Source organism: Homarus americanus, unplaced genomic scaffold (genome assembly GCF_018991925.1).
Source record: "Homarus americanus isolate GMGI-L3 unplaced genomic scaffold, GMGI_Hamer_2.0 scaffold40856, whole genome shotgun sequence".
In the NCBI taxonomy this organism is placed as follows: domain Eukaryota; kingdom Metazoa; phylum Arthropoda; class Malacostraca; order Decapoda; family Nephropidae; genus Homarus; species Homarus americanus.
This window is the reverse complement of record NW_024734615.1, coordinates 622326-635405: the sequence shown is the minus strand read 5'-3', so window position 1 is coordinate 635405 and position 13080 is coordinate 622326. Positions and strand designations below refer to the sequence as shown.

The 13080-nt window shown below is 38.8% G+C and overlaps 1 protein-coding gene across 3 annotated transcripts in view; it reads right to left on the bottom strand.

Annotated features, from left to right (window-relative positions):
- Positions 1–13080, bottom strand: part of LOC121870347 (hemicentin-1-like) — a 134901-nt gene that overhangs the window by 60326 nt on the left and 61495 nt on the right. For all 3 annotated transcript variants that reach the window (XM_042372137.1, XM_042372138.1, XM_042372139.1), the window contains exon 3: positions 2394–2519. In XM_042372137.1, the coding sequence (XP_042228071.1) occupies positions 2394–2519 (126 nt within the window). The remainder of the gene's footprint in view (positions 1–2393; positions 2520–13080) is intronic.

Sequence of the window (13080 nt, the reverse complement as noted above, 5' to 3'; positions counted from 1 at the left end):
ATGACGAAAACTTTCCTTAATCTCTGCCGGTTAGGTGACAAGCAGCGAATTAGTCGTCGTAATCAGTCGGTAACCACTGTCTCTGCCTATTGTTACAAGAGTTAGTGACACTTCGAAGTAATTTGGGATTGTCTGTTCTCTGAGGATTTCACCTTAGAGATTTGTTGCCCACTTGTCGACCATTCATGCTTGATCCGAAGTTCTTGGGTCTGGATGACATCGCTGTACAGTATCTACCCCTCATACGAACCATTATCTAGTTTTCCCCCATTAGGATCGTCTTCTACCCAATCATACACGCACGCGAATACTAAAACTTGATGGCGAAATACCTTGTCTATATATACAATACTACCAAAATCATGAAGAAATTTTCATTTCCTAACGATTCAGAAATATTAATCTTTTGTTAAATCTTTATTGGTGTGGGAAGGATCATAACAAATCAAAATATTGTAATAAGAAAGTGATATACCACAGTCGTAAATATTTCTGTACCGTGTCATATGAAACTTTGCAAAACAACAGGAAGTGAGACGAATATAATTGTTTTGATATACTTAAGGAGCAAGAGAGGACAAAGTATGTCTTCGGTCGGTGTTTTAAGGCGTTTCATCTGCCAGGGTCTTAAAGTATACAGTCTTCATTTTTGTAGTAGATAATTTTTTTTTTTAAAGATTATGAGGTATTTTGCTTGGTCTTGTTATTCTGATTCTCCTATTAACCTTTTTTATACGATCTTACCCGTCTAAGTACAGTGAATCAGTCTTTTAATTAAGAAATGATAATCCCTTGAGTTCGATGACACTCCCTTCAGTACAATGTCTTACCCTTCTGAATATGAACTATTGTGCCGTGTAGGTTAAATCACTAAACTGAAGAGGTTAAATTATACCAACTACTACAATATGCAACATAGACACACTCACTATAATAAACAATAGACACACTCAGCCTCTTAAACAAAACAAAGTTACACTCAGCCTTTGAAATACAACCAAACACACTCAACACCGACACAAGTCAAAATCAAGACTTTATGAAAGACAAAGCCGCCCCCTCAGCTTCTTGATACACACAACAAAGCTTTCCTCAAGTCAAACTCTCTGTCTGAACGTTACCACCAGTTTGTGTAGAGCGTCTCCGGAGTGTGAGAGGGGGGGAGGGGGGGTGGAGTGTTGTGTTGGAGTTATTGTAACCAGGTTAGCAGGTCTGGTGAGAGTCTCAAGGGACGCTTCGCTGGCTTACCATGTTTCATATCCCTCACAACTTTGTACAGTGCTGCGGGCTTCCTTGATTCCGGGACACCTTGGAGAGTTTTTGTTTTGTTGCTGTTTGTGTCGATGTCGTCACTGAGTTGCTATTGTGTTTGTTTGTCTGTGTATAATTTTATTGTATGTTTTTTTTTTGTGTCTGCATATGTTAGGTTTGTTTTTATTTGTTTTTTATTTGTGTATTGTTGTGGGTGTTTGTCAGTCCTAGGTTAGCTTGACACTTTGAGTTGCTTTGTCCTTGTTTGTGTGTGTGAATGTTTGTCATGTCTTTGTTTGCATCTGATTTTACTTCAACCTTATTTGTTTGTCCGAGTTTTATGTTCCGTCTGTATCTCTGTTTATGTCCTTGCGTCTGTGTCTTTGTATCTATGAGTTTCCTTTAATGTTTAATGTACTCATAAATACTGTCATTATGATGCAATAAAGTACCTTAGTATCTCAAGTCTTAATACTCAGTACATAAGGTTTGCTCTTACGCTAAAAAAAAATATTGAAATGTAGGAACGATTTTACATTCATCCTTCAATACAGTAATAATTGATGAATTACTGCGAGTTAAGGATGAGATGAATAAAAAAAAACCCTGTAGTTATTGACGATAATATAGAATAGTTATCTTGTTTATGAACTATGTAGGTAGTTTTGCCTCTTTTAATTATCTTAAGCAAAGTGTTGCATAAAAATAACTACTGATAGACTTGGTGTGTACTTCAGAGCTTTTTCGTATTGGTGATCTATTTTTACCTGGCGAGAGAGAAGTTGTACTGAATTGCACAGGAATTATCTTGTAACATTACCCAAGGGAGTAGTGCCGTCATAGTGAGCTTGGGGAAAATACAGGTGAGGTTGGTAATGACAGAACAGGTAATACGATTCTGATTTTTTTTTACTTTCACACACGCTTTTGTTGTCTGAGTGTCTGTCATTGCCTGTGATTGCTTGGGTGTGTCTCCTCTCTCTCTCTCTCTCTCTCTCTCTCTCTCTGAAATTTCAAACCAATAGCCACAGCAGTCGCTAAGGACAACACCAGACAAAACAATAATAATAGTAATTAATAATAAATCTACGGTACAAGTTATCACAAAGTTTAAAAGACACATGAAATACAATGCGACTTACCTCCTGTCACTTTACAAGAGAGGATAAGTGGTGAACCCTCGTTGTATGGGCCAATAATGGACGCACCGTTCTCTCCAGTCACCAACAGACCCGATTCGTTGTAGATCTCAGGTTTGCTCGGCGGTACTGAAGGGAGATAGAGAGACAGAGATAAATGGAGACTATTGTATGGAAGAGATACAGAGAGAGAAGTGGGGTATTACTGTACCGGGGAGACACAGAGGAGAGAAAGAGATGGAGAGATATTATTGTACTGAGAGAGAGAGAGAGAGAGAGAGAGAGAGAGAGAGAGAGAGAGTCATCGTACTGAGGAGACAAAGAAGCAGGATGAATGTATATGAAAGAGAGAAGAGGAAAGAGGGGATTGATTCATCTATTAAAATCAAATAAAATACAGGTCGAAATATTTATTAATCAGTGTTAACCATCTGTAGACGTGCACGAGAACTTCATTATTAACACTACAGGAAACAGGAAGTTGTTCATCAGCAATTTGATTAGATGTTTATTACCTAACCTAACCAACAATTTTAGTAAGAAAATGTATTCCTGGTTTAGTATCCATGTCTAAGAAATATTTCGGATACATACAAACACTTCCGTCATACCATAACCAAACTCGCATCTGTACACACACACACACACACACACACACACACATTCCCCTCCCCAGCAGACAACCACTTACTGATGAACTCCCTCGTCATCAGTGAGCTATTTTAACAGGTAGTCATCCGCCCTCCATGCTGGCCGGCTGACCAGGGGAGCCACACAAAAAGTTCCTATTGGTATTACCTTCCTGCATGATTTAATTTCAGGTGGAGCTTCATCAACAAATGATGTCTGTGTTCGAATATACTTCCAGGTATGAATAGGAATATACAAAGACTATAGTTTGTGTTTATTGCAATGTATTTTTTTTTAATCTCTTGGCTAGTTTTTTTTTGCTTCGAGGTAGAGGGGTTATTATCGTGTGTGTGTGTGTGTGTGTGTGTGTGTGTGTGTGTGTGTGTGTGTGTGTGTGTGTGTGTGTGTGTGTGTGTGTGTGTGTGTGTGTGTGTGTGTGTGTGTGTGTGTGTGTGTGTGTGTGTGTGAACGTGTGTGTGTGTGTGAACGTGTGTGTGTGTGTGTGTGTGTGTGTGTGTGAACTTTAAACTTATCAGCGGAACTCAGTCTAACCTTTATGAATGGATTGTTTTGAAATTTATCCTAGTAGATAATTATACAGTATATTGTATCTATTTTATCTTGTTTTCAATATATCTAGCGAAGAATCATTATAATTATTTTCTTTTAATCCAAACTGGCAATTTTAACTATTTCATATAGAAGAACTTAAGCAAATTCCAAGCGATTCTTTTTTCCATTTTTAAAAAGTTATGTTTTCTAAGAAATGGTCGACGGTGAACATGTTATACTCCGAAGTCTGTGATACATTGTACAGGGATGAGAGAGAGAGAGAGAGAGAGAGAAACCATAACGATAATGCATCATGTATATAAATGATTACAAATTGCCTTGTTATCTATCATAATCATCCAGAATTATGAGAGGGGGTTAGGGAAAGACTATAGATATAATTGTGTCAAATAGTTCACACCGTCTATTATTTACGTCCATTAGGACCTCAACCACAGGATAATTTATGATACAAGGTCATCAATCCCATTTCAGTGTTAATGAAGCTTTTAGGAAGGTTTTTAGATAAATATTTTGTTAATTTCCCGTAGAATTTCTCTATCCTCCTCCCCCGCTCCCCCAACTCCCCTGGCCTCTCCCCAACTCCCCTGTCCCCTCCACCACTCCCCTGGCCTCTTCCCCCACTCCCCTGGCCTCTTCCCCCACTCCTCTGGCCTCTTCCCCCTCTCCCCTGCCCTCCCCCAGTAAATAAAGATGGAATTTGAATTAAGAATTTTAAGTGATAACATTTGGTTCTTGTCGCCATGAGTCGGAGGAAGTATTGGAGGCAGCGAAAACATCTGCTGAGTGTGCGCCCTCACCGACGCCCTGAGGTGTATATTACTCTTTAAGTTATAAACTGCGTGATAGTCACTGTTGGAAGTAAGTTTTGACTCCTTGGGATAACGTATGTAATGTAATGTGTTTTCCTAGTCGTGTTATAATCGAGGTTTACATTATATAGGGATTCTTGGTAGATGCAGAAAGAGACGCATGTGTGCACCGTCAAAGTGAAAGTGGGCCACATAAGCAGGGACAGTACGAATGTGTGAACCAGCTAGCCTTAGGACAGGTAGTTTTGCGAGAGTTGTATCGACTCTGCCACCGCACACTCAGTCACCAAATTAAGATCAAACAACAAATAACATAAACCTGAAACAAGAAACGGTTTTGACTTACTCAGTACACCTTGATGAAGAATGTTTAAATGAGTCCGCCAGATCTTTTGAACGCTTAATACTGACCGAACGAAATTTAGTTTTGACTACCTCGCGCTGACACAACCCTCACCAGTTTTGTTTTTCTCGCGTCACTCAACTTTCACTGTTGATAAGGTGCGTGACACTGAATGATAAATTTCCTGTAGTGACGGTGATTATTTATTATTATTCAGGATCGCGGTAAGACAAATGACAACACTAGATGTAAGTTAGATGGATAAAAAGAAACAGAAAAAATGGGAAATGCGAATGGCGACAGTAACGTACGGTACAGTACATGGCAGGTCCACCAGTTAGCCTATATAGGACGACCTGTGATGATATGTAGTGTGTTGACGCGTCCCTTTCATGAACTGCGATTTTGAAAAGCTACACTAAAAAGAACTTTTAGTTGAAACGATGTCTTTTCTGCATGTTGTTGGCCATCTTCAATAAATGTCTACTGTCCTGTAATGTCAGGTGAACGCGCTCCTCTAACAAAGAGACCAGTGGACAATGCACAAATAAAATTGCATACTTGTATCAACATTTGAACGTTTTCTCCCCTAAATGGGCTCTTATCTGTTCCAGTATTTGCTGAGGATTCTTCACGCACCGCCGCACTCTGGATGTGGGAGGGGCAAACACTGTGCTGATTTCTTGTCCTCGCTCTCATAAAAATTTCCCTTAATATATTTTGTTTATTTCTGAGAGTATTTATACTCTAACCATCTTCATATGCAATTTATTTAAAGTAATTGTTCCTTCTGTCCTTATTTCAACAAGTGTAAGAGACTATCAGACTAATTCTTGGACCATAAAGCTTGCCCCTGCTAATGTTCGTCTGGTGAAGTCACTGTAATCGTTTCATTGCAGCGATGTTAATTACTGGTCCTGTGTTCACTGAGAACATCTATTTAACTCACCGAGGGAGCGGCCACCATCCCACAATATCTCACTAACGCGTATCAAGACCCAACGTAATAACAGGATGAAGTCGGCTACTTAATTTCTCGAGGGAGTTTAAGGTATACTGATTTTTGACAGAAAATAAAAGATTTACACACACACACACACACACACACACACACACACACACACACACCCACCACATTTCTCCCAGGTATCTTTGCCTCTAGTACTCTGAAGACCACCTCGCTGATCAATTTCTTCCCCAGTCTACAGTAAAAGATGAAATATTACTCATATTTTATAGTTCTAGCTTCCTTTCTCATAAATTCGGTACACAACAGCGGTAAATCACGCGGTGAACGAGGAGCTGCGTGAGGGGGGAGGTTAACACTCACTTGGCTCAATATTTTCTCCAACACACTAAGGTTTTGTTGTGTTGCCGGGGGCCTCACCTCTGCCTTGGCTCCTGATACGAACAGAGCAGCAGGTTGTCGCCGCTGATCACTAATAATATATCATATCACAAAAGATCATGTTAGTGTCTTGTAATATGTTCTATCGATTTGGGGATGTGGAGGGGGGTCAAGGAGGGGCCGAACTGTCCCACCTAGAGAGAGAGGATATAGTGCTCGAGTAGTCCCAAGGCCGTAAATAGTCTGTGGGAGTAACCTACACATCTTGAGAGAGGCAGGCAATAACAGCATTAAGACTACATAAAGCCTTGCTCTCTTCTATCATTAATTTCACCAAAATAATAACACTGGATAAGTCAATATTCATTATAATGGAGGACACCCTAGTATAATATTCCACGTTAAATGTTATTGAATACACTACTGCTTTGATATCTACTGTGTTATTACTATGATAACAGAAGACATTCATGAGTGTGTTGATATACCATGTTAGGTGCTTCAACAGCCAGGGTCATCGTCTCTAAACTATTCCACAACTTTTCAATTTGATCACCTGTTGTATACTAGACGTGAGGCCTTAGATTATCACCTAAACATAACTTGTCGGCTACTATTTCGCTATAATTATTTTCCTCAGTAATCACCATGTACACTTAACGTTTAATTTTAGATATGTAGAGCGAGTTACTATACAGGACGACATTTTCAGTGTCTTTACGGTAGTGGTGTTTTAAGATACTCAGTGACAACGGCTCATTACTCAAACTCTAACGTATCGTGGGTGTGGGTAGGTAATTATCAGTGTACGAATATACCGAATATATTATATTTAATTTCCTCATCTCATACAGGTAATTAATCAACTTTATTCGGTATTTTTGTTGTAATATTATTTAAGCCTTTGTAAGCACCATGATCGTCTTTTTTATTCACTGTACAGTATATATTCAACCGGTTAATAGTATTTCATTTTTTTCCACTGGGGTGTTAATGGTGTCCAGATGAGGATGTTATGGTAATATTATTCTCACAGGTGATATGAGATTCCAGTATTATATAAAATTGTTATGTTTGATGACGTACATTGGGGGAAAACCGAGGCTATTCTTGGCAAATATCCTGATGCCTTTAGCCTGTAAGTCATAATTATGGTCGGTGAAGATAATAAAGTTGTGTAATTTTCTCACCTAATTCAGCTTTATATTTCAACTGTAATATCACTGATCTATTGGTGGGGTGAGTCGGCTAAGAAAATTTTTTTTACTACTCTATCACCACATTTACCGTCTTGATGATAGCCTTACAATATTCCTAACAAGATTTCAGAATTATTTTTCTTATGTAGTATGTTCAATGATAAGTACCAAACCAACAGACTAGTATGGTATCTAAATGCTACAGCTATACTGACAGTAGTTTGCATTATTTGATGAACACAGAATACAGGTGACACTTAGAACCAAGAGAGGACACAAAATAGAATAATTTTATCCTGAAACTATATCACGAAAAGGTATATTGTGTGTGTTATATCACTACAGTATAACCTTGCTTCATATTAATTTAGGGTTGCCGAAATGTCTCATATCTACCCCCCCAAAATATTCATATCAGACATGAAATTTTTTTTTAGGAAGGTTTTCTTAATAAAGACAACAATTGCTTTAAAATATTGATTAAGAAATTGTGTGTTCGCGTGGCAGACGTGAAGAGAAAAATGTTTAAAATGTTTTAAGAAATTTTAATTGTGAGAGCGCGCGTGAGTGTGAAAGTGTGTGAGCGTGCGTGCGTATTTGTCTGCGTAACTATTATATAAAGCACATTCATAAATAAATCAGTGGAGTAAAATCTTGAGTAAATTTACTAAACTAGGTATTTTAAAAAATGTTGTAGTAGGGAACAGTGTCTTACTTTAAAAAGTCTGTTGATCAGGGTCCGGGAAAATTAATCACCTCTTGCTGGCCCACATTGCCCAGATTCCTCCTCGTCTCATAATATTATTCGGCCTTCCTCTCCATAAATATATCTCGTGGAAAATTGAACTGACTTGTGGAGAGCTGGAAATGGATTGGGAGTTTTCTGCATTGTGCAATCGTTATTTTGGTGATATGAGAAAACTTTACTGTTATTAATAAGACTTTCCATTCCTTAAACACGTTCTTAGAGCCAGCGAACAGTGGTGAATAACCGAGGAAAGTTAATAATATAATAACTCTGGATAGTTAAAAAACACAAGGACGTCTCAGAGCGCTTCATAAGACGGCTGAGCGAAGAAGAATTAAAAGAAAACAATTTAGGAACCTCGTAAAATTATTTGTATATCGAATAGACGAAGGGAATTTAATTAAAAAAAAGCTGGGCCTTGGTTAAAAAAAAATGAAACGCAAATGAACGAAGGAAAAAACGTAATGGCTTTCCTCTATGATATACTGTATAACTTAATAAATAAAATGTAATTAAAAATACATAATATAGTTTTCTTCGCTAGTTAACTAAAGATAAAGACGTAAGTTGTTTACAAGACGAAATCACCAATGAAGACGATTATTCGAGGCAGGAGAACCTCTTAGGATGGTTCATAAAACGAGCGAACAATTTAAAGGGCGTCTTAAAATGTCTGAACCTTTCTGGATGGTTCACGTGAGTAATGAAACTAAGCCGTAATAATTTAGATCACTCTGCCCTATCTCTTTACTTTATATAGAGCCAATGAAAACGAATGAAGAATTCTTACTACGTTTTTAACCCCTTCATTACGGGGATGTCACTTAAAACATTCTACTTAAGTAACTCACTAATATTTCATTCAGCAGAGAGAGATCCCCGTACACAAGGTGGTTGGTAGACTTATCTTCACTTAGACGATTGACGGACACAATAGGATGTTTTTAAAAGGGGAGATGAATATTTATTGTTGGGCTCTCACTCACTCTCACGGACACACTCACACGGACACACTCACTCACTCAAGTCTTGTCTGTTTACCATATGAATCTCGTTTTCTTTTTGTCTGTCATCTTATTCGTTTGTGTGATATTTTTTTCCGGTTTGTTTTGTTATTTTATTATCGTCTTCTTACTGGTAATATTTTTCCCTTTGTAGTTTTTTTTTCATATTTTCTTAATTTTTTGGCCAGATTATTTTGTCTATTTCGTTTCTTTTTTCATCTGGGTGACTTTTTTATCATTAATTTTCTCCTATTCGTTGTTGTTGTTTTTTTTCCTTATTGTCTTTTGAGTTATTATTTTTCACAGTTAAACCTTCCTTTTCCTTCTCTTGAGTTTCGGCTTTTTTGGTTTATCTATGAATAACAAGTTTTTTTTTTTTCGGTACCAGAGTAACTTTTTGGTCTTTTATAAGTAACTTTTTTAAATTTTTAATACTCTTGTCTCTGCGTCACTTAATTTTTTTTTATTGTTTTCTAGAGAATAATACAAAATAAGCTGGTATTTAACCAAAACAATAGAGCATCCTCCAGAATTCTTTGTTTTATTATTAAGAAGAGAGCCAGCAGAAAGATAGTGAAAGAGAGAGAGAAGAAAATGAAAGATAAACTATGAGTCAAAAGAATGTGAGAGAGAGAGAGAGAGAGAGAGAGAGAGAGAGAGAGAGAGAGAGAGAGAGAGAGAGAGAGCCCCCTCATAATCTCCTTCCACACACCACTTTCCTCGTTCAAGCTAAACGAATAATTAATGAAAATTCCGGAGAGCTTTTCTTTTCCACAGAGCAGGCAATCTTGGCAGAGCTCCTTCATTAATCAAATTAATTTCTACCTTCTGCAAATTCGTCGATATTCGCGTCCCTTGCTAATGGGGTTTGTAACTGTGGCAATTTCCGACTTCTTGGTATAATTTGAGGTTGTGGTAGGGTAAATATTTGTTCTCTTTCACACATATACATCACATATACTCTCTTTCTCTCTCTCTCTCTCTCTTGTTTTCCTGCTTTTTCTCTAGTTTATTTTTTATATTATTCTCTTTCTCTGTTTTCATCCTCTTTCTCTTGTTTATTCTTTCTATTTTCTTCTCTCTATTCCCTCTCTACCTATGTGTGACCGTGACCGTATGTGTGTATATATTCTCACTACATATTCTATCCTATTACCTTAACACTGATCATTATTACCATGAGTTAATGCTTGATGTATTTACTATAAGATTAAAATAATCTTTCTATTTACATTACAATAATCTCTCGATATAAATGTTACTGCAGTCTTTTAGTTAATTATATATCCGTTAACATTATTCAAGGTTATGAATATGTATAATGAATACGCTTATTATAATCACCGAGGCTTGAGTATAATGTAATACTCCAGGATAATGATATTTCTATAATGTGTTTTCAAATGATGGGTTCTGATGTCTAGATTAGTCAATACTTAGCGTAGGTGATTCAGCTGGAAGAAAAAATAGGGGGTGAATGAATAACACAGAGAGAGAGAGAGAGAGAGAGAGAGAGTGTAGAGATGAAGCCGACCCTAACAGCACAGGGAGGCGGGCTGCTAAACCATGCATGTATCAATAAGGGAATTATGGATAACACAGCGTCCATCTAGTGGAAGAGTGGAGCAACATGATGGGTTAAGGTGAGAGAGAGAGAGAGAGAGAGAGAGAGAGAGAGAGTTAGTTTTGACGTAAAGGGAGAGAACATAAGTTAAATCGAAATTCAGGTCAGAAGAAATTAATAACGAGAGATATGAAAGACAGCACAGGAGAGGAGTAGAAGAGGGTGTGTAGGTGGTCGCTGTGAGGGGAGATGGAAGGAGGAAACACAGGGGAACAGAAGGACCAGGGAGGAACAGGACCAGGATGGAATTAGAACCAGGGTAAAACGGAAGGATCAGGGTGGAACAGAAGGACCAGGGAGGAACAGAAGGACCAGGGAGGAACAGGACCAGGGTGGAATTAGAACCAGGGTGGAAGCAGTATCCACACATTAAGAGGTAGCCCAGGGAGGGGCGGCAGTCGGAGTCAAGACTGGTGAAAAGCTTCAGGTTGGGGAGGTGGGGAGGTGGGGGGTGAGGGGGAAGAGTCGTTGTGTGGAGTGGCGAAGCTTGTTCCTCAGTTACACACAGGGAGGTAAGTGAGCTAGATGGGTGGTGGGGGAGGAAATAGGTAAGGGGGGAATAGGTGGGGAGTAAATAGGTAGGGGGAGATGGGAGGGGAGGACAGAGAGGGGGGGGCAATAGACAGGGGTCAAGTGAACAGGATTGATAGATGAAATGAGATTAACTGAAAGAGACAGAAACGGACAGAAAGAAAGTCCGATCGAAGCAGACAGGCACAGACAGAATCAGAGAATTACAGACTCGGACGGACAGGCAGAAACAACAGACATACAGAAACAAACTGAAAAAAAGATACAGGCAGACGCAAACACAGACAGACAGACAGACAGACATAGATGGAAAGAAACGAGCCATGTGAAGTAGAATAGACAGACAGACAGACAGACATAGATAATAGGTTAAAATATAGGAAGGGCATAAGGGATTAATAGAGACATAAACAAAGTAAAATGGAAGAGTAAAGACGAAACGAGAGATTGAAGGAGAATGTTAGGTTAGGTTAGGTTAGGTTAGGTTAGGTTAGGTTAGGTTAGCTTAGCTTAGCTTATAATCGTCAGTATGATATCAAGTTCTCATCGATATCAAAATAGAAAAATCCTAATCGGAACACAAAATATACTCGGATATAATTACAATCGCTATTTAATTCCCTACTTTCGTCTTAAACCACACTACAAGACACACACTACTAGCCATCTGTGTAAGCCGCTACAATAGTAACCTACGAAAAGTCTTAAAATAGCATTAGAGATGAAGGGTAAAAGGCTATATAAAAAACGTCCAGTATCAATAAAAGTCACAAGACAAATGGGCAAAGTAAGTTTAAGAGAGCTCTATGAGGATCCTGAGGGAGCTCTACGATAGAATCCTTGATGATGATGGCTCTTTGTGGGGAGGGGAGGAGGCAGGGCTTGGATGACTGGAAACATGGGAGGTTGTGGGGGCGGGGATGTGGAAGGGGAGGCATGGAAGGTCGTAGAGGTGGGGAAATCAAAACATATAAAAACACAATAAAAAGTCAAAACAAAACAAAAAAGAAAGGAAAAATCTAATTAGAATTAATCACAAATAAAAACCTTCGGAAGAGCAAAATTTAGACTAGATGTAAGACCCCGAGGCCCAACACTCACTACTGCCGAAGGTGCAACACTCGGGTACCAGTAGAGTAAGGTCTTTTCTCCCTGTGTCAACTGTCCTCCATAGGTATTATAAAAATGCTTTGTGTGACCGTTACCTCTGAGAGCATTGCTTCCTAAAGGTCGAGAGCTCTGTGTGTATGTGCTAAGAGGATAAAATTGAATTGTTGCAAAAACTAGATATTCAAGGACAAGCGAGGCACAATAGCGGGTGAGTTCATGAAAGGAAGAGGCCAGCTTCAGTCTGTAAATGCTACATGTCGGAGTAATAGAGTTGCTGGACTAAGAGAAAGTAAGGGTAAATAATTTAACTTGCAGAATGAAAACTGAAATCCCAAATATTACATCTCGTGACAATACATCGATCATTAGATACACACAATACCTTCAGGAGCGAGTTAAGTATTGAAGTGTATATCATTTAGTCGAGTCAACCTTTAGTTACATTTGCTCAACTGGTCACAAAACTCGTGCTCGGGATGTGTTGACGTCATTAGGAAGGTGACTGGTGTGCGGGGCCTCTCCACTCCTGAGTACTAGTGAAGACGCCACAAACATCACTAACTCCCCAGGGATGCTGTTGTATAATGCATCACCACTATTCGTCTGAATGACACTCGGGAATGTGAACGTGGGGTTGGGTGTGTGTGGGTGTGGGTGTGTGTGTGCGTGTGTGTGTGTGTGCGTGTGTGTGTGTGTGTAGAAACAAATACCAGAATATACCACAGCATTCACGAGATAGGAGGGAGGGTGACAAAGGGTTGTAGTAGT